Source organism: Podarcis bocagei, assembly GCF_964188305.1.
Source record: "Podarcis bocagei genome assembly, chromosome: 4".
NCBI classification, from domain to species: Eukaryota; Metazoa; Chordata; class Lepidosauria; order Squamata; family Lacertidae; genus Podarcis; species Podarcis bocagei.
This window is the reverse complement of record NC_138128.1, coordinates 12119933-12147777: the sequence shown is the minus strand read 5'-3', so window position 1 is coordinate 12147777 and position 27845 is coordinate 12119933. Positions and strand designations below refer to the sequence as shown.

The 27845-nt window shown below is 45.7% G+C and overlaps 1 protein-coding gene across 2 annotated transcripts in view; it reads right to left on the bottom strand.

The window, feature by feature from the left end:
* The window catches only part of ZMAT3 (zinc finger matrin-type 3), a 327537-nt gene that overhangs the window by 275495 nt on the left and 24197 nt on the right, over nt 1-27845 (bottom strand). The window contains exon 6 of one of the 2 annotated variants that reach the window (XR_014007079.1): nt 26025-27471. Coding sequence is in view for 1 of the 2 variants with exons in the window: in XM_081190643.1 (XP_081046769.1) it covers nt 27260-27471 (212 nt within the window). In the remaining variant the exon portion in view is untranslated. Of the gene's footprint in view, nt 1-19046; nt 27472-27845 lie in introns of those variants that run through there. The other variant, XM_081190643.1, reaches the window with a different exon arrangement.

The following is a 27845-nucleotide window of genomic DNA, read 5'->3' as shown; positions in this document are numbered from 1 at the left end:
CAGAGAATGGCTCTGCCCCTTAGCGCTGAGGTTCTCCCCATGCTAGCTCTTCGGCCAGACGTTTTAAAATGGATTTTAAATGGTTTGGTTTTGGAGAAACCCCATAAATGTGCTGCCCTGGGCTCTGTACACAGGATCCCCACCTGAGCTCGGGAAAACTCACGCCTCCTGTTCTCCCTCGGTTTTCTCTGGCGTCTGGACTGCCTTGAGTTGCCAAGAGCGCAATCCTTCACCCGTCCTCTGAGTGCGCTGCTCCGGAAGTCCCTATCTACTTGCACTTTGATATGCTTTCGAACTGCTAGGTTGGCAGGAGCAGGGACCACCCCATCGCAGGGATTCGAACCGCCGACCTTCTGATCGGCAAACCCTAGGCTCTGTGGTTTAACCCACAGTGCCACCCGCATCCCTTTTCAGCTGAAGTGTATCTAAGGCCAAAGGTAGAGATCTAGTCCACCTCTATTTTACATCATTATCCCACCTCCTACCTGCCCCAAGCTTAGGCTGTCAGTCAGCAGGCTTTGAGAGAGTTTTTCGGGGGATAAGACTTGGCAGCTGTTGTTAGTACTAATGATCCAGTCCTCTGCGGAAACACCAGCCACTATCCTGGTATCTCACGGGATCAGGCCTTCATTTCCCATGATTGCATTTTTTAATTAAAACGGGAAGAATCTCATTTTTGAAAGATAATCCACAGCCAACTAAGACCACAGAGCCTCACTGGAGGGGGCCACGATCTAACTAGAATTATTTAAGATGCTAATTAAACAGAGATTGCTCTTGGAATGCTATTTTTATTCATATATATATATATATATATATATGCAGGTTTTGGTGTCTTCGGGTGTCTTCCCGTGTAAGAGTTGGGGTGTCTAGGCGACGTTTCGACGAGGTCTCACTCGTCATCTTCAGGCTGGTGCTTTCGGCTTCTTGTTACTGGAACAGAGCAGGATCTCAGTGTTTGAGTTCCTATAAATACTGTTGAGGGGGTGTGGTGTATAGCCTCCAACGTTCTGGGCAGAGAGGAAGTTCCCAGGTTAGTGTGTCTTTTCTTCTTTTGTTCATTAATTACTTGAGGGATATCTTGAGTGATTTCTTGAGTGATATTCTGAGTACCACTTAGGAGGGTCATTAGGTGTGGATTAGTTGCTAAAGCTTTCGTGTCTTGACCTCTTGACCTAGTGAAGAGTTTTTTCTGAGAAGATGGCTGTACTGCACTTAGTTGTGCTCTGGCTTGGCTTCGTGTATAGGGGCGAGCTGTGGTTTTGTGCCCTGTGCCAGCCAGATCACAGCTCGCCCCTATACACGAAGCCAAGCCAGAGCACAACTAAGTGCAGTACAGCCATCTTCTCAGAAAAAACTCTTCACAAGCTCAAGAGGTCAAGACACGAAAGCTTTAGCAACTAATCCACACCTAATGACCCTCCTAAGTGGTACTCAGAATATCACTCAAGAAATCACTCAAGATATCCCTCAAGTAATTAATGAACAAAAGAAGAAAAGACACACTAACCTGGGAACTTCCTCTCTGCCCAGAACGTTGGAGGCTATACACCACACCCCCTCAACAGTATTTATAGGAACTCAAACACTGAGATCCTGCTCTGTTCCAGTAACAAGAAGCCGAAAGCACCAGCCTGAAGATGACGAGTGAGACCTCGTCGAAACGTCGCCTAGACACCCCAACTCTTACACGGGAAGACACCCGAAGACACCAAAACCTGCATTCCTGTACCCGTGAAAATCTACGAAAGCATATATATATATATATATATATATATATATATATATATATATATCCACTTCTGAGCTTCTGCTGTTCTGTCAGAAACGTCTAAAAGACAATGCCAACAACTGGAAGAAATTCCAGATGCTTCCAGTTGTTGAAATGGCCAGATATGTGGCGTCTTAAATATTTGTTTTAAAATTGGCTATTCATCTACACTTCTCTGTTTATCTATATCAGGATGACTCCACTGCACAAGAGGCTAGAGGAAAATAAAGCCAAATGGCCTTTATAAATTCAGAACAGCTAGGTCTAGCCCAATAAATTTTGCTGCCTGAGGCAAAGAAGCAAATAGCACCTCCGTGCACCTGCAGTCTGTCATATTATTTCGGCATCTGATGGAGAAAAATCACTCAATCCTCTCTCCCCCTTCCTGGCAACAAAATGCAACAACAATAAATAACAAGCCCTTCGCTGCCATTTCATGACACCCCAAATCAGCTGTCTGAGATGGCTGCTTCACTCTGCCTAATGGTAGAGTCCTAGGTTAGAAACATTCTATCAGAAACACCAACCGAGATGGTAGAGAAATGGGCAAATGTAAAGTAGTGGCTTTGCTGCTGGAAAACGAATTCTTACATCTTCGTGGTGATTTAGATCCTGCTCTGTACAAATGCGTTACAGATCCTGTGTTTCTCAAACTTGGGTCTATCAGGATCAATGGTCATGGAAGATGAGAGTTGCGTGGCAAGTTCCCACCTCCCACCAGGAGAAATAACGACATATGACACCATTGTTTTAGGTTAATGGGCTAAAATTGGCCACAACTTTATTGGTTACAGGTAAAGAGCGGTATTGGCTTAGGCATTGGTCCTATCCGACTATCCGGCTTCAGCCTGTTTGCTTGAAGACCAGGAAGGGTTAACACCAGCAGGGGGAGCCCTGCTGATGCACATCAACTAGGGACTCCCCCGGGGTCACTGATCGGGGGCATGCTTTAGGCCCTGGCCTCCATAGGCTTCAGACGAGGCAACGCCCCCCGGAATCCTTTACCGGACTACCCTTCAATATTTGGGGGAGGTGATGGCGCAACACATCTACATAACAATATCCCTACCAATGCCTAACCGCCAAAACCAAGGAAGTTGTGACGATTTGCTACGAGGTAGGCGAAAAACCAAATGGCCGGCGCCAATTTGCCAAGGGGAAAAAATTCCTAACAGGCCCCTTAACGGCGACCAACCGAGGTCCATAGCAAGGTCAGAAGGGGAACCTTAAAGGGCGGGCGAGTGGCAAACCACTGCAGCTTTGCAGACCAAAGAGGGAGATCCTGGGGCCGCGCTCGCCTTAAATGGGGCGAGCCACACCCCCGAGTCAGCCGATTGGCTGGCTCAGGGGATGACGCGGCCCGAGGATTCCCCTGATCACGCGGAGGCTGGAAGCCAGCCTCCGCGCACGTGTTGGGGGCGTGAAGCCCGCAACACCACCTCCTCCTGATGTCAGAAGTAGCTTTGTAGTCCAACAACAGCTGGGGATCATAGCTGTCAACTTTTCCCTTTTCTTGTGAGGAATCCTATTCGGAATAAGAGAATTTCCCTTTAAAAACGAGAAACGTTGACAGCTATGCTGGGGACCCAAGTGTGAGGGGAAAGTGCCTGAAACTGAAGGATCCAGGCCTCTAAAAGGATTTCTATTAGAAGCTGACTTCCCAGGAGGAAAAGGTGGGAGCAAATAACATAAGAAACCAGGGTGTAACCAAGGGTAGGTCTACACACTGGGGGGTGGGGGGAACACTATAAATAAGTCAGAAATTAAATTGTTATAACAAAAGGGGTGAAAGACCCTATGTAAAAATGCCATAGAAAGGTTTTGTGCTCTCTGGCGCCATCTGGTGTTGTGTGTTTAGAATGCCTTCAAATCACTGTTTTTTAACTAATGTAGCTGAGTCCCAAATCTTAGACCAGCATCTGTTTTCAGTGTCCAAATTTGACCCTGGAACTCAGGAAGCAAGAACAAATGAATGTACTCCTGAACAGGTAAGAATAATAATACTGTATAATAGTAATAATAATTTATTATTTATACCCTGCCCATTTGGCTGGGTTTCCCCAGCCACTCTGGGCGGCTTCCAACAAAATATTAAAAATACAATAAAACATTAAACATTAAAAACTTCCCTCAACAGGGCTGCCTTCAGATGCCTTCTAAAAGTCTGGTAGTTGTTTATTTCCTTGACATCTGATGGGAAGACGTTCCACAGGGTGGGCGCCACTACCAAGAAGGCCCTGTGCCTGGTTTCCTGTAACTCACATCTCGCAGTAAGGGAACCGCCAGAAGGCCCTCGGCGCTGGACCTCAGTGTCCGGGCTGAATGATGGTGGTGGAGACGCTCCTTCAGGTATACTGGGCCAAGGCTGTTTAGGGCTTTAAAGGTCAGCACCAACACTTTGAATTGTGCTCGGAAATGTACTGGGAGCCAATGTAGGTCTTTCAGGACCAGTATTATGTGGTCTCGGTGGCCATTCCCAGTGGCAGGGTTCTGAACGTGACCCGTGTGAGATGCACGTTCACAACCCGCAGCGTCTAAAACCAGCAGTGGCGCATCTGCGCATGTGCAAAGTGCGATTTAGCGCATGCGCGACCACCAAAACCCGGAAGTAACTTGTTCGGGTACTTCTGGGTTTCGGCAGTCTGTAACGCAACCTGAAGCTTCTGTAACCCAAGGTATAACTGTATATGAACTGTGTGATTGCATCCAGTAGCATTTACTCCCAGGTTGACCTCACCAGCACCTTGCACACCCCACCCCACCCGTCTATCCCAATATGCTGCAGCAACTCAACCAGAGGGAGGTCAGGTGAGCAGTACAGGCCCACCACAATGTCAACTAATGATTTCCTCTGTCATTTTGCACTCCCTTTTTCTTAATGGCATCTGTGAAGGGACTAGGATTCAGGGTAGGGGGGGGCTTAATCCTTCTCTTTTCCTGCTGAAAATTACACATACACTCTCAAAGGTGCTCCTTTGAACCCATGTGTTTTTCCTCTGGAGCAAAGAACATTTACAACGGGCAATTTTCATCAGGAAAATTGGCTACACATTCACACAACATGTTCCCAATCCAATCCTATCTTCCTACACTGGTGCTTTTTAAAAACATAATTCAAAAAGACAGAAATACAATTACTTTTTTATAAAAAAAAATCTTGCCTACTTTCAGCCCCGAGGCTCAAACTAAAAATATGCTTTCTTATCAACATTTGGCTTTGTTATTTGTTTTGTCGTGCCTCAATATACAAACTTGTACTTCAATAATAAAACATATTATTTTTTAAAAAAGAAGAATGCATATTAATCAAAGCAGCCCAAGACATTTTGTTCTCTGAACCAGGAAATCCAAATTCTCACCTTCATCGTAAAAACTAGTAATAATTTGAAAAAACTGACCATTGACTGTCCTTTATTGACCTGCCACCCAGAGGTGTAATGGTCCGGGGTTGATGGGGGTCAAAGACCCATTGCTATTTTCTGCATCTGGGTCCCTGTCTCCAGCATCCTATAGCCACCAAATCAGCATGCAAGGAGTATTTTAGCCACAGAGAAATCTTTTCACCCATTGTACTGATGGGAGCTAACCAGACTAAAAGGAAGTGAGTGAGCCACTGAGGATGGGCTCCTAGGATCACTCTGGAGAAGGCAGATAACAGCAGAGAATTGTCTTGTGTGCTCCAAAGCTAAGGAACAACGAAAGCAACAAGGTGCTTCCACTTTCAAGAGAATGCTGGGCAAGTTGTGCAATGTACAATAGAAGTTTAAGGAAAGCACAGTTTCCATATTCAGTTTCCATATACAAAAGGTGACCAGGCCAGCCCAAGACATTTTGCTGCCTGAGGCAAAAGACAAGATGGTCCTTCCTCCCTTTCCATATACAAAAGCTGACCAGGCTGGCAATCGAATCTTCAATTTAACACTTGTGGTGAGGCAGTATTCTCCACCCCACCTGAGGGAAGCAGGCTAACTCTTGAGGGCACAGGGCAGATTGAAGGGCACACAGCACTCTGTCCTTCAACACCTCCTTGTGGTTCCCTGTCTCCCAGCATTTGTTGCCTCACACTGCCTAATGGTAGAGCCGGCCCCATTCGCACATTGCAATCAACCAGGCCTATTCCTGATAAACGTAAAAAGAGTCCGGCTGGATCAGGCCAAAGGCATCTGACAATGACTAACCAGATGCTATCTAAGACACTCTCCCCACACATGATTCCGCAAGTGGAGGCAGAACATAGCCATCGTGCCTGCCATGAAACCCTGACTTGTGACATGCAAATGTGACCCATACTTCATATTTCAAAACTCATACCTCTACAACAGGCATCCCCAACCTTCAGCCCTCCAGATGTTTTGGACTACAATTCCCATCATCCCTGACCACTGGTCCTGTTAGCTAGGGATCATGGGAGTTGTAGGTCAAAACATCTGGCGGGCCGCAGGTTGGGGGTGCCTGCTCTACAACAAAGCTTCATTTTAACCAATTCCCTGCAGCTGTTTCCATTAGCTAAGAAACCTAAGTCACTCTGAAAAAGGATATTAGAGCACTCCGAATCATTTGCCCATGCATGTGTACAGAAAATAGCAGATCCGACTTAAATATAGCACGTGGCGATCTGCATTGCAGCGCATCCCTAACCAGAAGTTTGTATAACCTTAAAGGGGGGCACAGCTCAGAGGGGGTGTTGCGGTGACAATCAAGAAGTGCCTCTGCGCTTTTGAATTTGCCACTATGCTCCTGCTGCCACCTCACCTTGTCCAATGGTAGGGCCGCCCCCAGTGAAACCAGCTACTAAGATCAGGAGCCTTTGCCACAACACAGCTGAACATGACTCAGCAAACGGTGCATTTGCAGAAGATAAAAAACACCATTTATAGGTACGCAGGAATGTCCTATTCAGAGTGCAAAATGCAGGATCCCAACTCTGACCCTGTTTCCGCTACCCCGAAGCTACCGATGTAACAGCATTGTGTTCAGTTTCATTTCCTTTGCTCTTGGACCCCGTTTTTATTATCTGCATAGATTGCCAGTTGATGCACAATGCTTCGGTGGCAAGAACGGCGAGGCGAGTTATATTATCAAATTAAATTCGCTGAAAGGATACGGCTTCTTATACGAGTCACATTCATTTTTTGACTGAAATTAAATTCTTCTGCCACCGGGTGACTGGAGGTGAGACTGCCAAAAGTTTAAAAGTTGCCAGGAAGATATGAAATGAAAAGGAGCAGACTTCAATGAATAAAAAGGGCTTGAGGCTCTCTAAGAGAGGTACCCTGACTTCTGGTCACAGGATGCAGTTTTCTGACTTTATACTGGCTGCAAGCTCATCATACACTGCATTCTGTGGACTGCCCATCACAGAGCTACAATTCCCAGCACCCTTAACAAACTACAGTTTACACATCTGTTTATGTGTAACACATGCACCAGTTTACACATCTGTTTATGAGGTAAAAAAAGGTTGTGAACCCCCCCGCAGCTCTACAGCAAAATTGGGGGATCTTTTTTCTGTTGAGAGCTGCATTCCCACAGGTGGTGGTCAGGAGCATCCATAGGAACATAGGAAGTCAGGTCGTTGGACCTCCTAGATCAGGATTGTCTAGTCTTTGACTCTCCTGGGTTCCAGGCAACCCTAACTGGATGTGCCAGGCATTCAATCTGAGATCTTCTGCATGCTCTGCAGCTGAGTGCTCTCCTCTCTCTCTCTCTCTCTGTGTGTGTGTGTGCGCGCGTGCCACCCCATTCTTCTTCCAGAGGCAGATTTAGGGGAGCATGACTGGTTTGGTCGCACCGAGTGCAGAGCCTCGGGGGTGCTATGGAGACACCACCACTGATAAACGCCATCGCCAACTCCTCGAAAGATTCCATCAACGGTGGGAAGACAGGCAAACTAATACCAGCAAACTGGAAGAAGCCAAGATCACCAGTGCTGAAGCAATGATTCTTCAACATCAACTTCATTGGACTGGTCCTGTTGTGTGGGTGCCTGATGATCGTCTTCCAAAGCAACTACTCTATTCCAAACTTAAAAATGGAAAGCATACTGCTGGTGGTCAACAAAAGTGGCTTGATGACTCTCTCAAGGCAAATAAAAAAAAAAGTTGTATAAAGACTGACAACTGGGAAACACTGGCCTGTGAGTGCTCCAACTGGAGAACAGCCTTTACCAAAGGTGTCATGGGCTTTGAAGACGTTCGAACTCAGGACGAAAGGGAGAAACGTGCTAAGAGGAAGGCACGCTTGGCAAACCCTCACCGTAATCAGTTCCCGCCTGGAAACCTATGTCCTCACTTTGGAAGGACGTGTGGATTCAGAATTGGCCTCCACAGTCATTACGGACTCACTGTTAAAACCGTGTTTATGGAAGACAATCTTACTCGGCTACGAGTGATCACCAAAGAAGAAGAAGATTGGGGCAGCACAATTTTTATCTAGAATGGAGCATGAGAGATGAGGGGTGCTGAATTTTGGCATTGTACAGGGCACCACTGACATTTGAGAGCTCAGGGTCCGCCACTGCCTCCTCCTCTTCCTCACCTGCCTGAAATTAGGCCGAGAGCTACAGGAAATCCAAGCAGCAAGCCCATTTCTGCCCTATAGCCTAAACTCCACTATTCATGCTAAATATTGGGGGGGGGGTCTGAATCATCCCTATCATTACTTTACAATCCGATGACTAGAACACAGGGAAGTGCCAACAATTGAACATCAAAGACACCCTGTCCTTTGACCAATATTTGTTTTTGGGGTAGTTGTTGTTGGGATTGGGGGGGGGGGTTAATGAAGTGATGTACTTTGAAGCTTTCCCTTTCCTAATTTGATTGGAAGGATTATCTCTTTTATCTTGTTTGTATTAGGACAAGAAAGGCTTTTTTTAATGCTGACACTAATAAGCCTAATTAGCAAAAGGGCTTTTATTATGTTTGCCTAATATCTTATTAGATTGATTTAGAGCCTGTTTACTTAGCAAAAACAACATGCTATAATTAGATTTCGTGTGGGGGAGGGGGAATAAGACCTTTTCTAATTACCTAAAAACTGGGAGGAGAATCAATAGAGGTTAAATTGGAGGGAAGGAAAAATAAATGAAGGCTCACAGCCTGCACATTGGAAGCATAACAAGCTAAATTAAAGGAGTTTCACCTTGCTAATTTAACCAGTACATTGGGAATTGCAGTTAAAACCCACTAAATCTACAATGGAAATGTAACATTGCAACACCACTCTTGGGGAAAGCACTGTTTATTTGTGAGAACTGACAGGACAAAGTATTGTATGTATGCGAGAGACTGAGTAATTGGGTTGCGGGGGAATGTTTGGTGTTGCATTTCCCTAGTTTCCTTTCAAAGAACTGTATTCTGCTTTTGCATCAGATCGATGGTGAATGTAGCTAACATCGATACAAAATTAAACCAAATACACTGCGAAAATACAATTCAGAGAAGTAACCAGCAACTGCTATTTAGAAACATCACTGCCTCTGATCATGACAGACAAACATTATGGCTAGTAGCATTATCCTCCATGAATTTTCCAGCTCCCTTTCAAAGCCATCCAAATTGGCGGCTATCATTGCTTCCTGCTGAAGAGAGTTCCATAAATTACCTTTGTGCTGCATGAAGTAATTTATCTATCCTGAATCTGCCAACATCCAGCTTCATGAGTTCTACTGTTGCATACCCTTCAACTGCCATGGTTTTGCCAGGACGATCCCGAAATTGGTAAAGCTATCACTGTTAGAATTCCTGCTCCGTGACTGCAGTCATGGGATAGTTGTCTTTCACATGACGTGGTATGTTTTGACTCCACAGAGTGGGAAGTGATGAAGACAGGATGTTTGTGTTACAGTGGTACCTTGGGTTACATACGCTTCAGGTTACAGACTCTGCTAACCCAGAAATATTACCTCGGGTTAAGAACTTTGCTTCAGGATGAGAACAGAAATCGTGCGGCGGCAGCAGGAGGCCCCATTAGCTAAAGTGGTGCTTCAGGTTAAGAACAGTTTCAGGTTAAGAACAGACCTCCGGAACGAATTAAGTACTTAACCCGAGGTACCATTGTACTGTGTTCCGTGAAGTGGGACTATTGTCCTTTGTCATTTTCTCTTTGCTGTCTGATGCTAGAGAGAGATGGAGCCATGTTGCAGTGCTCCGTGTGTGTTTATATGTAAATAAAGTTGATTAGCCAAAATGCTGAGTTGCTGAGGTCTGTCCATGCGCATGATGTGCAAACTATGCAGATCCTTAAGTGTGCCGGTGTCTGTTGGCATCGGTCACGGTGATGTTTGAGCTGAAGAAAGCTTATGAAGCTCCTGATCGACCAGGAGAGAGGGAACATGCCAGTCGGGCATGTGTCTCTGCCAGGGTCCTACTCGAGTGTAGGCTGAACTCCTGACAACCATGGCTCCTGACTTGAAACCAGGGCACCCCAATTTCAAGGCTTTGTTCCCCCTCCACAGCGCAGCCCCAGCAAGTGACAGAGCAGGCACCAGATTGTAGAGGCTACACAGACCCTGAGGCTCACCTGCCATCCACACAGTGGGCTGGACTCTCCAAGGTGGGTACTTCGGTTCCGATCCTCATGGATCCTGCCTCTCTGCCCTTCACAACATGGCGGCCGGCTCTGAGCTTGGTGGCTCAGCGTGATGATGTCATTTGCCAGGGCACCAATGGGAGCTGGAACCAGACAGGCAGAGGCAGGGGACATGGATATAAAAGAGCCGCAGTTCAGATTGGAGCCAGAAGCAGCAGTGGGTGAGTCTTGAGCAGATAACAAGATGGGGAAGAGCATGGGGGGGAGAGGGAAACAACAACAACAACAACAACAACAATAATAATGATGTATTATTTATACCCCGCCCATCTGGCTGGGCTTCCCCAGCCACTCTGGGCGGCTTCGAACAAAATATTAAAATACAGTAATCCATCAAACATTAAAAGCTTTCCTAAACAGGGCTGCCTTCAGATGTCTTCTAAAAGTCTGGTTGTTGTTCTTCTCTTTGACATCTGGTGGGAGGGTGTTCCACAGGGCAGGGGCCATTACCGAGAAGGCCCTCTGCCTGGTTCCCTGTAACTTGGCTTCTCACAGTGAGGGAACCGCCAGAAGGCCCTCGGAGCTGGACCTCAGTGTCTGGTCAGAACAATGGGGGTGGATACACTCCTTCAGAGGACTGGAGCCCAGTGCCAGGGTCTCATCTGGTAACATGCGAAGTAATGAAGAGACAGTAGCATCTCTGAGTATGTACAGAGTGCACACATGTGTATTTTCTCCCCCCCCACACACACATTCACAAACACACGCTTCCCCCCCAGCCAGGAACACCTTGCATTCCCCAGATCAAATGTCCCGATTTTCATCAGAGGAATGTTGGAGGGTATGGTGTTATAAGAGAGAGAAAATAGGCTGTTTTGTGACCAAGGAGGAGAGGGATCCGAAAAGTCACCTATACAATAAAGCCCACCAAAGGCTTCTGAGAATTTGTTTTGTCCCCCACCACTGTCTCTAAAGAAATATACAGTGGTACCTCAGGGTTAAGTACTTAATTCGTTCCAGAGGTCCGTTCTTAACCTGAAACTGTTCTTATCCTGAAGCACCACTTTAGCTAATGGGGCCTCCCGCTGCTGCCGCACCGCCACAGAGAATTTCTGTTCTCATCCTGAAGCAAAGTTCTTAACCTGAGGTACTATTTCTGGGTTAGTGGAGTCTGTAACCTGAAGCGTATGTAGTTAAGGCACCACAGCTATGGGCTAAACCACAGAGCCTAGGACTTGCCAATCAGAAGGTCGGTGGTTTGAATCCCCGCGACGGGGTGAGCTCCCGTTGCTCAGTCCCATGCTCCTGCCAACCTAGCAGTTTGAAAGCATGTCAAAGTGCAAGTAGATAAATAGGTACCTCCCCGGCGGGAAGGTAAACGGCATTTCCATGCACTGCTCTGGTTTGCCAGAAGCGGCTTAGTCATATTAGCCACATGACCCAGAAGCTGTACGCTGGCTCCCTCGGCCAATAAAGCGAGATGAGCACCGCAACCCCAGAGTCGGTCATGACTGGACCTAATGGTCAGGGGTCCCTTTACCTTTACTAGTCGCCATGTGGCCTATATTACATAGGATAGTCTTCTGTCTGAGAAAGTCCTCAGATTGAAGGACTGTCCTCTCCAAATCTGTTTTAAAGATAACAAGATAATGAATAAATACGGGGGGGGGGGGAGAGACTTATTGTTTTGGTTTGTTACTATGTTATGTGTTTTTGTATTGTAAACTGTCACAGACGAAGGGAGGTAAGGAAATTAAAATAAAATAAAATAAAAATAGGCATGTTCACACATTAGCCTGAACACAGGTACAAGCTGTCACTACACATGTACAAGTGTTTGTGGGGAAGAGTGTACACTTGTTGATTTGTACAATTCAACTATTGCACACCCAGGTACATAGACTGTACAGTTAGGGGATGCTAAATGTGAATAACCGTATGAATATACCACTCAACTATTTGTGTACACAGCTACCCAGATGGTGCACTTATTGGGTGTAATGTGTGAACGCCCCTAAGCAAGGAGAACACTGGCCATGAAATCGCCTGTTTGCAACTGGGAAAGCAACGAGATCCCCTGGTCACAGTCCTCTCACAGCTACAGTGAGATCTATTGTATCCCTATCTCAGCTATAGGAATGTGGGTGGTCTAAACCACAGAGCCTAGGGTTTGCCAATCAGAAGGTCGGCAGTTCGAATCCCCGTAACAGGGTGAGCTCCCGTTGTTTGGTCCCAGCTCCTGCCCACCTAGCAGTTTGAAAGCACATCAAAGTGCAAGTAGATAAATAGGTACCGCTCTGGCGGGAAAGTAAACGGCATTTCCGTGCACTGCTCTGGTTCGCCAGAAGTGGCTTAGTCATGCTGGCCACATGACCCGGAAGCTGTCTACGGACAAACACCAGCTCCCTCGGCCTATAGAGCAAGATGAGCGCCGCAACCCCAGAGTCGTCCGTGACTGGACCTAACGGTCAGGGGTACCTTTACCTTTATCTCAGCTATAGTAATTATTTCTGAATTTGTGCCTATGCAAATAAATTAGCATATCCAAATGTCATGCAAATCGGTCCTCTCTTTCTGGCGATAATGGGAACAGATCACCATTCCCCAACAGCTCATGCATGCAAAACAGAATTTGCTCCTATAGGCAGAACTTCTCCTTCCCCAAATATATCCCTCTAGTGCTGCCACTTTTTCCCGGCTGAGATTAGCCCAGAAAGATGGCTGATCACCGAAGAATTGATGCTTTTGAATTATGGTGCTGGAGGAGACTCTTGAGAGTCCCATGGACTGCAAGAAGATCAAACCTATCAATTCTTAAGGAAATCAGCCCTGAGTGCTCACTGGAAGGACAGATTCTGAAGCTGAGGCTCCAATACTTTGGCCACCTCATGAGAAGAGAAGACTCCCATTGGCTTCCAGGTGGAGAAATCAAAATTAGAAACTGAACTGTTAGAACCCAATACCAAGAATCTGTCAAGAATGTATAACTTGCTGCTGAAATGGAATACACAAGATGAAACAGTTAAATCGGCTATGATTAAGTGGGCACAGGACATTGGTCATAACATTATGTTCGCTGACTGGGAATGGTTGTGGAACACCGGTATAAAATTTACGGCATGTAATGCCTTAAAGGAAAACATCATGAAAATGATCTATAGGTGGTACATGACCCCAGTCAAGCTAGCAAAAATTTATCATTTGCCTGACAATAAGTGCTGGAAGTGTAAAGAAACTGAAGGTACTTTTTACCACCTTTGGTGGACGTGCCCGAAGATTAAGGCTTTCTGGGAAATGATATATAACGAAATGAAAAAGGTACTTAAATGTACTTTCCCTGAGAAACCAGAGGCCTTTCTCTTGGGCATTGTTGGTCAATTGGTGTCAAAGAAAGATAGAATCTTTTTTATGTATGCCACGACAGCAGCAAGAATACTTATCGCAAAGTATTGGAAGACACAAGATCTACCCACCCTGGAAGAATGGCAGATGAAAGTGATGGACTACATGACATTGGCTGAGATGACTGGCAGAATCCGTGATCAGGGGAAGGAGACGGCGGAAGAAGAATGGAAGAAGTTTAAAGTTTACCTTAAGGACTATTATAAATTGCATGAATGTTAGAATGTCGAGGTTTTGAGAAAGAAAGGGCTACAGCGATATAAGATTAGAATGAAGGAAAGTTTAAGAGGACAGAGGTTTCACAGAACTATTTAGAAGTTGCTGAAAAACTTTGGACATTGGGATACAGAAGGGGGAGGTATGGGGGAGTCCGAGAAACAAGGTTTATGGAAAAAAAAGGGTATGAAACTATACATGTTTGTATGTCTTTTTATATGTTTGTATTGTTTTAAATTTTTTTTGTAAAACTAATAAAAATCTTTTTAAAAAAAGAGAGAAGAGAAGACTCCCTGGAAAAGACCCTGATGTTGGGAAAGATGGAGGGCACAAGGAGAAGGGGACGACAGAGGACAAGATGGTTGAACAGTGTTCTTGAAGCTGCCAGCATGAGTCTGACCAAACTGCGGGAGGCAGTGGAAGACAGGAGTGCCTGGCGTGCTCTGGTCCATGGGGTCACGAAGAGTCGGACACGACTAAACGACTAAACAACAACATGATATCCAAAGTGCATCAGATGTTCATACACAACAGGGCCTTCCTGGTTGTGGTGCCTTCACCTTCGTACTCCTTTCTGAGGGGAGCCTGCATGGCTCCAGCACTGCTTGTCTATCTGTCACCCCAATTAACAAAAATGCAGTTGTCTCAGTAATGAATGTTGGGTCAAAATACATGGGGAAATTAGTGTTTCTTGTGATGCAGCATCTACTAGTCCCTAGAGAAGTTTCTTTAATTAAGCGCCTCATAAATTGATTTCTTTTTTCCCCTGCAGCTTCTTAAATACTTGACCTTCTGCGTTTTAATATGGTTGTTAGCTTCCTCTGGAGGAGATCCCCAGTGGCAGAGAGGCAGCATACAAAGGCTTTAAATAAGCAAGTGTTGACATGGCAACGTGGTTTTCAAGCAGAATTCTGAGGTTCCTCAGCAGCTTAGCAGGAGTCCCTTATTGAGACGATATTTGTCCAGCAAGCCCAGTATAATCTCTGGCTGTCTATGGAAAAACAAACAAGATGAACTGAAGCTTTTAATACAGGATGGCACATATGACCAGGTGGGATGAGACTTGTGACTGGAATATAGGAATTGAGGGCTATAACCTGTTCAAAAGGAATAGACCAAACAGGAAGGGAGGAGGAGTAGCATTGTATATAAACGATGTGTAGACATGTGAAGCTCTATACAGTCAGTAAAAACAAGATCTGGAGCTGACTGTGGCTGAGATCATCAGCTTCTTATAGCAAAGGTCCAGCTTAAACTGAAGAAAAAACACTGGGCCAGTAAGGCACAATCTAAATCAAATCCCTTATGAATACACAGTGGAAGTGAGGAACAGGTTTAAGGATTTAGATTTGCTGGACAGAGTGCCTGAAGAACTATGGGTGGAGGCTCGCAACATTACACAGGAGGCAGCAACGAAAACCATCCCAATGAAAAGGAAATGCAAGAAAGCAAAGTGGCTGTCCAACGAGGCCTTACAAATAGCGGGGGAGAGAAGGCAAGCAAAATGTGAGGGAGATAGTGAAAGATACAGGAAATTGAATGCAGATTTCCAAAAAAAGGAGAGACAAGAGAGCCTTCTTAAACGAGAAATGCAAAGAAATAGAGGGAAACAACAGAATGGGAAAAACCAGAGACGCTCATCTCACTTCAGGCCAAGGGAGCTGGCGTTTGTCCACAGACAGCTTTCCGAGTCATGTGGCCGGCATGACTAAACTGCTTCTGGCACAACGGGACACTGTCATGGAAGCCAGAGCACACAGAAACGCTGTTTACCTTCCCGCTGCAGTGGTCCCTATTTATCTACTTGCACCGGCATGCTTGCAAACTGCTATGTTGGCAGAAGTTGATACAGAGCAACGGGAGCTCACCCCATCGCACGGATTCGAACCGGCGACCTTCCGATCAGCAAGCCCAAGAGGCTCAGTGGTTTAGTCTACAGCGCCACCCGCTCCCTTCAAAGTATTAGCAGCCCTTAGTAGACATGAACATTTTCTTCAATGCACAAGTGACTATGGAAAAGGCTTGTCATGTGGAAGATGGAGTGAGCTTGTTTTCTGCTGCTCCAGAGGGGAGGACCCAATGAAATGGATTCAAATTACAAGAAAGGAGATACTGACTATAAACATTCGGAAGCATTTTCTGATGGCAAGAGCTGTTTGACAGTGGAATGGATTGCCTCAGAAGGTGGTGGACTTGCCTTCATTGGAGCTCTTAAACAGAGTTTGGATGGCCATCTGTCAGGGATTATTTAACTATGATTCCTGCATTCCCTTGGGAGTCCTTTCCAACTACAATTCTCTGAAAATGTTTCCCTCTTTGTAGGAAAACTTATTAGGCTGGCAGGTACACCCCATTATGGAATGCAATTCCAAGTGATAAGGAGGCAACCCCCTTCTCCAGTCTTTCCTAAACAGACTTTAAATACTAATTTCTTTGCAATGACTTGGCAAGTTAATTAAGAGGCCGGTTTGGGGTTTTTCTAGATGTACTTAGATATTTGAAGTGTTTTAAATGTTTTATTGTTAAATATTTTACTTGATTGTAAGCTGCTTTCTTTGAGATGCCGTCTTCTCTGAAAAGTGCTACAGGTGCCTTTTAAATAAATAAATAGGAAAATAAATAATAAGACTGCAAACCCACTGAAATAGCAAAGCAGCATGAAGGATTGCCAGAGACAGCAAAACAAAGCCATGAAACAGCGAGCAGAAGATGGTTTATTTTATAACACAGAAAGTTATCCGACTGCAGAAATCAGTGCAATTTTTTAAAACGAAGGAAAGGAGAAAGTTTCCAGATTCCAAGACTGACTAGACAAGTTGTCTCCAGCTGAAAGACATTTCCCTCAGGATTTGCACACAATACAGTTGCACACAATACAATTCCTTTCAGGAATACAAAAAAACCCCCAAAGCCATTTCTGTGGTTGTTCAAAGTAAAACAAATTCTACCCAGTGGCCAGCCCAAGACATTTTGCTGCCTGAGGCAAAAGACAAGATGGTGCTTCCTCCCTTTCCATATACAAAAGCTGACCAGGGTGGCAATTGAATCTTCAATTTAACACTTGTGGTGAGGCAATATCCTGCACCCCACCTGAGGGAAGCAGGCTAACTCTTGAGGGCACAGGGCAGATTGAAGGGCACACAGCACTCTGTCCTTCAACACCTCCCTGTGGTTCCCTGTCTCCCAGCATTTGTTGCCTCACACTGCCTAATGGTAGAGCCGGCCCCATTCGCACATTGCAATCAACCAGGCCTATTCCTGATAAACGTAAGAAGAGTCCGGCTGGATCAGGCCAAAGGCCCTTCTAGGCCAGTATCCTGTTCTGACAATGGCTAACCAGATGCTCTCAATGAGGAGAAGTGCTATCTCCTGAAAGATTAATCTGCTGCAAGGCTCTGGAGCCCACAAAAAAGAACATTAGAGTTTTAACATTTCTGAGGGGATTATGGCTTCTGAAATCTTTCTTCTCACAAAAAGGATATGTAGTAATCCACCTGGCTCTAGACCAGGTGTGGGGAACTTTTGGCCCTTCAGATGTTGCTGAACTACAATTCCCATCATCCCTAGCTATTGGTTGTGCTTTGCTGGGGCTGATGGGAGATGCAGTTCAGCAGCATTCTAGAGCAATGTTTCCCAAACTTGGGTCTCTAGCTGTTTTTGGACTACAACTCCCATGATCCCTAGCTAGCAGGACCAGTGGTCAGGAATGGTGGGAATTGTAGTCCAAACACAGCTGGAGACCCAAGTTTGGGGAACACTGATCTACAGGGCCAAAGGTTCCCCCCACCTCTAGGCAATACCACTTCAGAGTGCAGGATTTGTTAAAAAATGCACACAGGAAACTAGTATCTCAGAAAGAAAGAATGACTGCTTTCCCAAATCCAGTTTTCTATGTACAGTCATACCTCGGATTGCGAACGTGATCTGTGTGGGAGGCACATTCGCAACCCACAGAGTTCGCAGCCTGAAGCACCACATCTGCACACGCGCATGACGCGACTTGGTGTATTTGCGCATGCGCGAGCGCCGAAACCCAGAAGTAACCCGTTCCGGTACTTCCAGGTTCGGCGCAGTCCGCAACCCGGAAGCGCACAACCCGCAGTGTTCGTAACCCGAGGTATGACTGTAAAAGGAATCTGGAGGAATAATTACTCATGTGGTCACCGTTCCGCAATCTGAAGCGGCACATCCCAGACACAAATTAGTTGCTTTATCTGCTGTTTGTTACAAGACCCAAGTCCTACATCAGGGTTTCCCAAACTTGGGTCTCAAGCCATTTATTCTTTTTGGACTACAACTCCCATCACCCCAAGCTAGCAGACTAGTAGTCAGGAATGATGGGAACTGTAGTCCTAGATATTTTATTTAGATTTGACTTCCACAGGATGCGAGTGAGAATCAGAGTGTCTTTCATTGAGTCTTGATTTATAGGAGCAGTGGAGACTGATCTATTAGGCAAATGGGTCACTGCCCCACCAGACTCAGTCTGCCCCCACCGCCTGCCTTCTTTCTTACTACCAGTCCAGGAGGTGACCCTAGATGCCTCCTCCTTACTCTCTGTTTTGCCCTTCTAGGACTGAACAAGGTGGAGCATGGAGATAAAAGCTTAATTATTTGGCTTGGCCGGTCACTGCCTGTGGATCTGTGTCATTTGTTCAGGCGGTCTACTGCTGCTTCCTGCCCCACCATTCCCAATGGGGACCATCCACCACTGACTAGGAGACCACTCAAATACTAGTTTCCTAACTTAGGAAGGCCCTCTGTATTATGACACTTCTTAAAGTATCGCCGTTTCCCCCCCATCTTGCTGCAGATTTTCAACAATTAGCAAGAGCAGGTCTCTCACGAGCCTGGCCTTCACTCTTGGAATACACTGTGGGATAGCTCAGCCGGTACAGCATGAAACTTTTAATCTCCGAGTGTCGTGGGTTCAAGCCCCACTTTGGGCAAAAGATTCCTGCACTGCAGGGGATTGGACTAATTTTTGCAGGTGGAAGGTGTATTTTTTCCATCTCAGTGACTAGAAAACTTCCCTTCCCTTCCAAAGTGTCCTTGTGCATGGAGACGGACATGTCAACATGGATGCAAAAAGAAAAGGCATTTTAACAAGGCCGTGACAACAATATTCAAAACAGCAAGACAAAGAAGATTTTTTGTTTTAATTAAAAAAGAAGCAGCAGCAAAATAACATATACAGTAGTTCCAACATGTATGACAAGCAATCTGCTTTGCCTGGGCAAAACCATCATAAGACATGTCCTACATTTATTGCTAAGCAGCACTTAAATTGTTTTTATTCTCACAGTGTATTTATACCATAACAGGAATCTGTTTTTGAATCAATTCTCTCCACCATGGTGAAAGGGGGAAATGGTGGTGGTGGGGCACTGTATTTTAATTACCCTGTTCACAAGGTCATTAAGAGTCAGTAATAATGGGGAGGTGGGCAAAAGAGATACAGCCTTCGGAGAAATGGGAAGCAAAAACCAAAAACATGGTAATGGACCACTCCCAAAAATCAGCTGCTGATGAGGACAACAAATAGGCACAGCAAGATCAAGAGTGTTAATAACCATGGTTTACAAAGTGGTTGCACACACACACACAGTGGCCCATTTGCATGTCATGCTAAACCATGGTTTAGTGTGACATGCATAAACTACAACAAGCCTTGACTTCACACGATCTCCCTCTCCTGAGCAGCCAGAAGGTTTTGCTATCACTTTTAGTTTGGGGCATCTTCTGGACTCTACTATGTGGCTGACACTATCTATGGTTTAGTTTCACTAGGCCAGCTTCATAAACCAGTTTGGCATTGGCTCTTTTGAAATGATTGTTATGAGTTATTACACTGATGTACCGCCCTTCATCCAAAGATCGCAGGATGGTTCACAGTATAAAAGCACTAAATGCATAGCATAACAACAAATTGACCAGTATTAGCCAAGGTTTGTTTCTCCAGGTGGCATAACCAACCATGGTTAACCAAAAGCAAAAGCTTCCAAACTCCTTTTCCCAGTCATGAGGGAGGAGACAGGGCAAGAAGGAGAGTGTTGTGTTGCCTTTCTGGTTTAGAACAATGTGTGAACAGACTTCTATATCTACCTTGTCTTCCTCTCTTATGATAAGGAGATTAATGCTATGGACCAGGTGCCAGATATGTGGCAGAACTGTTTTCTGCATGTAACCGAAGCCATAACAGAAGAGGTAACAAGTTTTTTAATTTTCTGAGGGAGAAAATTTGTTAAAATTTCCCCAAAAAAACAGCTTAGTATGGATAGCACAACTTTTACAGTTTTGCTTAAATGGACTGTGCCTTGTTTACATTAAGGTAAGCAAAGCATCACAGTCAAAATCTCACGACCCACATTTCTCTCCAGAGGAGTTTTTGTTAGGCAAGCACATCAGGGAATTTGGAGGAACTTCAGAGGGCACAAGCTCTGTTTGTTGATTTCAGCAGCGTGACTGAGAATAATACTGGCATGTCGAACTTCCATAACCCGGATGCCAACTTGAACACGATACTTTTCAGTGGACACAGTCCACACATGCAGCTGAGAACCAGCAAGATGCAAGCATGTGTGAACAAGCCCCCTAAGCAGTAAAAGGAACATGAGGCTCTTCTGATGAGTAATAGAACAGTGCAGCAAGGATGAGACGCAAGCCCATCCGTGTGACTTTTGGCAGGTTTCAACACAACATGGCAATTAACGTCCCTCATAATCCAAAATGGTACACCTTTTATTATAACGCTGTGCAAATTCTACAGACACTGCATAATGGCCTTGTAAGTGGCATAACATGGCTTTGTTGTGCTCACGTTGTACAGTGCATCACAGAACCACAATTTGAAGACTCCGAAGCCATTAATCGGACATAGAAACCCACCGGGCAAATGCAGCAGACCCTCAATGATACAAACAAAGGCTGGCAGCAACCACGGATGCTAATACTTCTCAACCTTGTCCCCATTGGAGACACCCCACAATTCACACGCTCCTCCAATTAATTGCCCAAACTGACCACATGGAATAGCGTTTTACCTCAACCAGGACTATTTCCCACGAAGCACAAGGCATAGAGATTTCCTTCCTCCTCGCCCCACCCCCAATTCATTCATATATTTGATAAAGCATCCTTGCAAGGTGTGGTCAGTTATGGAGACAGGTCCTGAGATTGATTCCAAGGATGCATCTGTGGTCCACTGTAGATGCAACGTTGACCTTGTTAACTGCATTTAAAGAGACCGGGTCCAAGCCTTGGGAGAATGCACTCGTTTCTCAAGAGTTCCAGCAAATTCCCCACCTCTCTTCACAGCAGTTAAGCAGTTCGTTGTCACTTAACTGGAGGAGAGTCGAAGGAGATACAAGGAGGGGTCATGCATTCTTGCAACTGGCCCCCAGTTTGTTAACTGCAGATATCAGAAAGCCAACATCACAACAGCACTTGCCTACCCTAGCAATGAAACGGAAGATCTATGTGAATACCAATCCACACTATTTTCTATTTTGCAGAGGCAAGATGAAGGAAGCCTGCAAAAGTAATATTGAATAAGAGATCAACGTGAGATGGTCAAGAGCTGTAAGAGAGAATGGGCAGATATATGCATACGCACATGGGGAAACCAGCAATGTCAAAACAACTCTACCCCACCATTTCCCATGAGGATGAAATCACAAGTTCTGATATCATGAGTGGTCCTCAGTCATGGGCAACCACATCACTCCTACCCTGAATGACTGATTGCTATTAGCAGGGAATGTTTGCTTGACAATTCCTTTCCAATTTCTGGAGGTTCATATCGTCTGAGGTTCTACTGTGTGAAAAGTTCATTTTTGCATCTAACACGCATATTGGGGGAGGAGAGCAGGGAGGAAAAGCACATGTCAACATAATAAATATTTAGTAAGGTGAGAACTTTTTTTAAAAAAAGAGAGGAATGATATGAATGCCTTCAAGGTTAATGACACAAACATTAAATGAAACATACAGGATAAAGGCTTAAATATCTTTTAGCTCCTTAGTGGTCAGCATGACCAAATAAATAGAAAAATACACAGATTAGTAGCAGCAAATATCAATCAATTTACTGGCCATTAAGAAAACCACTTATTTTCCCCTTCCCTCTCCCACCACCACCCTTATTCATCCAGACAGAAGATGCTCAGAGCATCAGGTGGGCCTGCGCAAAAGATCTGCTATTCTCAGAACAGCAAACCATATATTTCAGAACAGAGATGTGCTGTCCCAAATTGAAAATACAGAGTTTCAAGACAAAAACAAACCAGTCTCTGGCTCATCTCTACCATTCAAGTGGGCTCTCAGGTTTGGTTTCATGCAGTCTCCTCTCTCTTTTCCTGAATGGAATCCACTGTAGTATGGATCTCATGAAATATAAATTCTCTTCCTCCCCACCAGGGATCAATTGTAACAGACCACTCATGCCCTCTTGGAAAGCTGAACACCAGAAGACAAATTGGGCAAAGAACAAGACGGCACGAAGGCCCTTTCTCCCAAATCCTGAGGCTATGAAAGCCATGGTTGTTCAAAACAATTAAAAAGGGGTTAAAACCAACAGCAGCATCAGCCGAGGACGGATGGATGGATGGATGGGCAAACCAAATAACCTTCCCATCTCAGCCAGCCATGAACATTCTAAAGTTACAATCCTCTTCACATTTATCTGAGAGTTTAAGCCCCATCAAACCCATTGGGACTTGCTTCTGAACCAACATGAATAGGATCTGGCTGTCTATAAAGGTAAAGGGACCCCTGACCATTAGGTCCAGTCGTGACCGACTCTGGGGTTGCGCGCTCATCTCGCTCTATAGGCCGAGGGAGCCAGCGTTTGTCTGTAGACAGCTTCCGGGTAATGTGGCCAACATGACTAAGCCGCTTCTGGTGAACAAGAGCAGCACACGGAAATACCCACGGAAATACACTGTCTATACCCTTGGCCAAATTAGCAATCAGTACGTTACATAACACTTCCCCACTGAAATCAAGAGGATTGCAGAAGTGGCAGCTCTCTCATTGCGCCATCAACTCTCCTGCTCTGAAGTCTAGTGCCTACCTCACAGTGGTCATACAGGAATGGTGGAAACAGGGGACTGGGAAGGGGAAACCCTGCCGCCTGCCCGGATCCATAAAACTAGAGGGCTAAAACTCTAAATAAATAAATAAATAAAAGAGGGTGGGCAAAAATGCATTTTTCTTTCCATGAAGGTCAAAAAGCTATACAAAAGAAGAGCATGGGCAGGGCTTTGTGCCACACTAGGGTTTTTTTAATTTACATTATTTTAAAAATCTAAGCGGTGGGATTCAGAGCCTGTGCCACTTCACAGCAGGGGAAAGTTTGTTTGTTTGTTTACACTTGAAAAGCACATCAGAGTGTTGCGCTGAGCCTTTCTTCTTGTTGTGTAAGTCTACTGCCTGCAAGGAGTCTGGGGTTAGAGGCAGAGAGCATTCGAGAATGCAATCCCCCATCTGCAGACTGAAGTGGTAAAGTCCACGGCTCTAACATTCCAGTCTGTCCCTTTTGTTTTGTGCAGACCAGCACCTGGGCTCTTGAGATGTACCTTTTTACGGCTTTTGAGAGAGAGAGAATATTTAAAGGGAAGTACCAAAGCAATACCATAAAGAAGGCTGATCGCTGAAGAATTGATGCTTTTGAATTATGGTGCTGGAGGAGACTCTTGAGAGTCCCATGGACTGCAAGAAGATCAAACCTATCCATTCTGAAGGAAATCAGCCCTGAGTGCTCACTGGAAGGACAGATCCTGAAGCTGAGGCTCCAATACTTTGGCCACCTCATGAGAAGAGAAGACTCCCTGGAAAAGACCCTGATGTTGGGAAAGATGGAAGGCACAAGGAGAAGGGGACAACAGAGGGCGAGATGGTTGGATAGTGTTCGCGAAGCTACCAGCATGAGTCTGACCAAACTGTGGGAGGCAGTGGAAGACAGGAGTGCTTGGCGTGCTCTGGTCCATGGGGTCATGAAGAGTCGGACACGACTAAACAACTAAACAACAACACCAAAGCAATGCATGGGAACTCAAGAAACAAAAGCATGGCAACTCATATTAATGCATGAAGCTGCCTTATACAGAGTCAGACCATTGGTCATGTATTGTCTACATCTGGGTTTCCCAAACTTGGGTCTCCAACTGTTTTTGGACGACAACTCCCATCATCCCCAGCTAGCAGGACCAGTGGTCAGAAATGATGGGAATCGTAGTCCCAAAACAACTGGAAACCAAAGTTTCCAGTGGCTCTCAAGGGGTTTAGGCACTCTTTTCTCAGTCCTACCTGGGAGATGTCAGGGGTCAAAACTGAGACCTTTTGCATGCAAAGCAGATGTTCTGCCACTGGACCTGCCCACCAAACCCCACTTGTTCGATTTCTCAGTTAAATGAATCTGCTAAGCAACAAAATTGAGGAGTGGTTTCACCCATCCATGAAGGTCACAGGATGGATCTGGATACTCCTGTGCTTCAGCGGCTGAATAGGCATGTAATCACAGCTGGTAGTGTGTCAGAAAAGCGAATGCCAGCTCCCCTAAACAATGAGACTTCTGAAGGAAGAGGATGGTTGCAAGCCTGCCTGAGACAAGAGGTGCTGCCCAGCTATCTGTCGCTATTCTAGCAGCCAGGATCAGATGCTTCCAGTTGAGCAATTGGCTATGGCTGGCAACGCATAAACCTCACAAACGCCATGCTTCCAATCGCTGATGGCCATCAGCCTCACACACTGTGAAATTATGGACTTGTTCAGGGCTACCCTCCACCTCTAGAGCTTATTGAAATAGTCCCTTCCATATAAATTGAGTGAATATGCCGAACCGGCAAATGTAACTATGAAAATCAGGGATCAAGAAGAGGCCATCTATAAGGTGGTCTGGAAACCTTTCGTAGAATATTTGAAGAGTTGTTGCAAACACGTAAAAAGGCAAGTAGGATTTGAATGAAAAACAGCAGTAAATACTATGTACTAGGGAATAAACGGAAAGGATGGGACACAGAATAATCAAAATATGCAGCAACATGAGAAATTATGGGGAAACCATGGAGGGGTGGAGGGGAAGTCAAGTGGTAAATGCATATTAATGGGAAAGTATGTATTTTGTATTAAATTTGTAAATGTTTGAAATTTATAAATTAAAAAGAGATAGTACCCTCCGATCCGGAGGAAATCCTTTTGATTTTTCCTATTATTATTATTATTATCATTATTATTACAAATGAAATGTGTGAAATAAAACTCATCCACAGCTATGAAAATGAAGGAAAGTAAAAGACACCAGGTGTTCTCAAAGTATGCTGAACCTTTAAAATGGCTTTCATGTATTGAAATGACTAGGGCCCTCTTGTCACATGTAAGCTAGGTAGGCCAGCCCAATCCACTGCCAGGGAGTTTGGAACTGTGTGCTCCAAAACACACACACCCCACTTCTGCAAGTGGAATGGCTCAAATTCATATTACTTCCACGTCAAAAATCGCCTGAATTTTTAACCATTTCTGACTGCTTGTGGCTTTTGTTATATTCTCCTTTCAAAAGGCACAATTTGCATGAATGCATATTGTCTGTCTTTCTCTCCCCACCCCCAATACATTCGTTAGGATTTTTATCCACCTGTGCTGCTCCAGTATGCAGCACTATGTTGTTTATATCATGTGAGTGTCTGAGAGCGTGAGACAGGAAGTCTCAATACTGTTGGAAGTTTTGGTTTCACTTCTGTGTGTGATGCTGTTCTGTACTGCGGCTGAGAGAGCACAGACATGCTGATGGATTCTTTGTATATAGACTGTAAAATAAAGTAGTTTAGAGCTACTGATTGATTCTTTCTTGGATTTGATATCCCGCTTTATCACTACCCAAATGAGTCTCAAAGCGGCTAACATTCTCCTTTCCCTTCCTCCCCCACAACAAACACTCGGTGAGGTGAGTGGGGCTGAGAGACTTCAGAGAAGTGTGACTGGCCCAAGGTCACCCAGCAGCTGCATGTGGAGGAGCGGGGAAGCGAACCCGGTTCACCAGATTACGAGTCCACTGCTCTTAACCACTACACCACACTGGCTCTTCTGCTATGAGATAGCAGAAGACGAGGTGCTCCTCTCAGGAGGGAGGGGTCGCTTATCACCGGTCTCTCTGGACTGAGGAAGATTTAGAGCCAGAGAGCGACCATCAGAGAAACGCCCCGGTGTCTTGGGAAGGTGGTGGCCTTCCCAGGCATTTCCCCCAACAATATTGTCTTGATAACTCTGCACTGTATTTGATGTTCACGGTTTGTAAACCCAATAAACTGAAACTGGGATATTCACATACTTCATTTTGCATATTTGAATTGGATGCTGTAAAATAATAATAATAATAACGCACCTGGAACGCCAACCCCCTTTTTAAAAATGGCTGGTTCCAACTTTGTAGGAGGGGAGGGCAATGGGTATGAAAGGAAAGGGTGACAGAATGCCATGGGGACAATAGGTTTTTACTAGCTTTGGAGGGGGAGAGACAAACCTCTGGCCCCATATCTACTTTCTAAGCGAGTTACCCTGCAGAGTTTTAGCTTTCCCTCTCTATGCCCACCGGCAGAATCTTTGTAAACAGACAAAGATGTCTTCTACCAACTGTGTCTCTACAGGCTCATCCAGCCCAGTATTGGCAATTCTAAGTGGCGACATCTCGCCCACGCCTTGGGGCAGAGGTCTTCTGCAGCCCTGGTACCCAAGAGCCTTTGATGCAACTGAAGGTGCACAGGTTCAAAGCCAGGACCTCCTGTTTGCAAGGGGTGCGCTCGGCCATCGCGGAGCTAGGACTCCTGGCGCAGCACTGTGGCTGCTTTTCTCTCATCCAAACTGCCCCTTCTGAAGCTGCAGTGGAATGCAGGGCGAAAACAAAGAAGAAGAAGACGAAGAAGAAGAGAGAAAAGGGCGAAACTTGCGCCCTGCCTGTTTGTGGCTCCGGTGCTTCCCAGGCCAAGACTCATGCAAAGGGGAGCATAGGGGTAGGGGGAAGAAGGCAAGGTTGAGCCTTAGCGAATGAGCAAACACAACACGGAGAACTTGGCACCCTGGAGCGCATACTCATGTGCCAAGTGGCAGCGAAATCTGGAAAAAAAACCTTTTGCGTCACCTATTTCGCCGCTGGCCTTGTAGGTGCTTTAAAACACAGAGAGAGAGAGGAAGAGAGAGCGCTGGAGAGCATAACTCCTAAGGCACGGAGCAGAAAAAGCAGGGCGAACGGCAAGCGGCAGGCGAGAGAAGTTGCTCCCTCCATCAGGGCTGGCGGGAGGGGAGGGGAGGGAGGGAGGAAGGATGGAGCCAGCGGGAATTGCCGTCTCATTGTAGGTAGCCCAGGTTCTCCATCTCGTTCTTGTAGCGCTGCTCTGACACTTTGCTCTTGTGCTGCTTGCTCTCCAGGTGCTGCCGGAACTCGGCCTCCTCGCTGGCGCCAACGTTGCACATGGAGCAGTAGAACTGGCCGCTGGGGGTGACGCACATGGCGAGGTCGCGCGGGATCCGCTGGCGGGAGCGAGGGTTGAAATAAGGGCCTGCAGGAAGAGGGGAGGGAGCGGAAGGGAAAGGTCATTCATGTCCTGCCAGAGAGAGTCCTTAGGGCCCAGTTCACACTAGCCAAAAACCTTAGAAGAAGAATAGTTTGGATTTGATATCCCGCTTTATCACTACCCGATGGAGTCTCAAAGCGGCTAACATTCTCCTTTCCCTTCCTCCCCCACAACAAACACTCTGTGAGATGAGTGGGGCTGAGAGACTTCAGAGAAGTGTGACTAGCCCAAGGTCACCCAGCAGCTGCATGTGGAGGAGCGGAGACGCAAACCCGGTTCACCAGATTACGAGACTACCGCTCTTAACCACTACACCACACTGGCTCTTAGAAAAAGTCCAGGCACTGGATCAGGTCAAA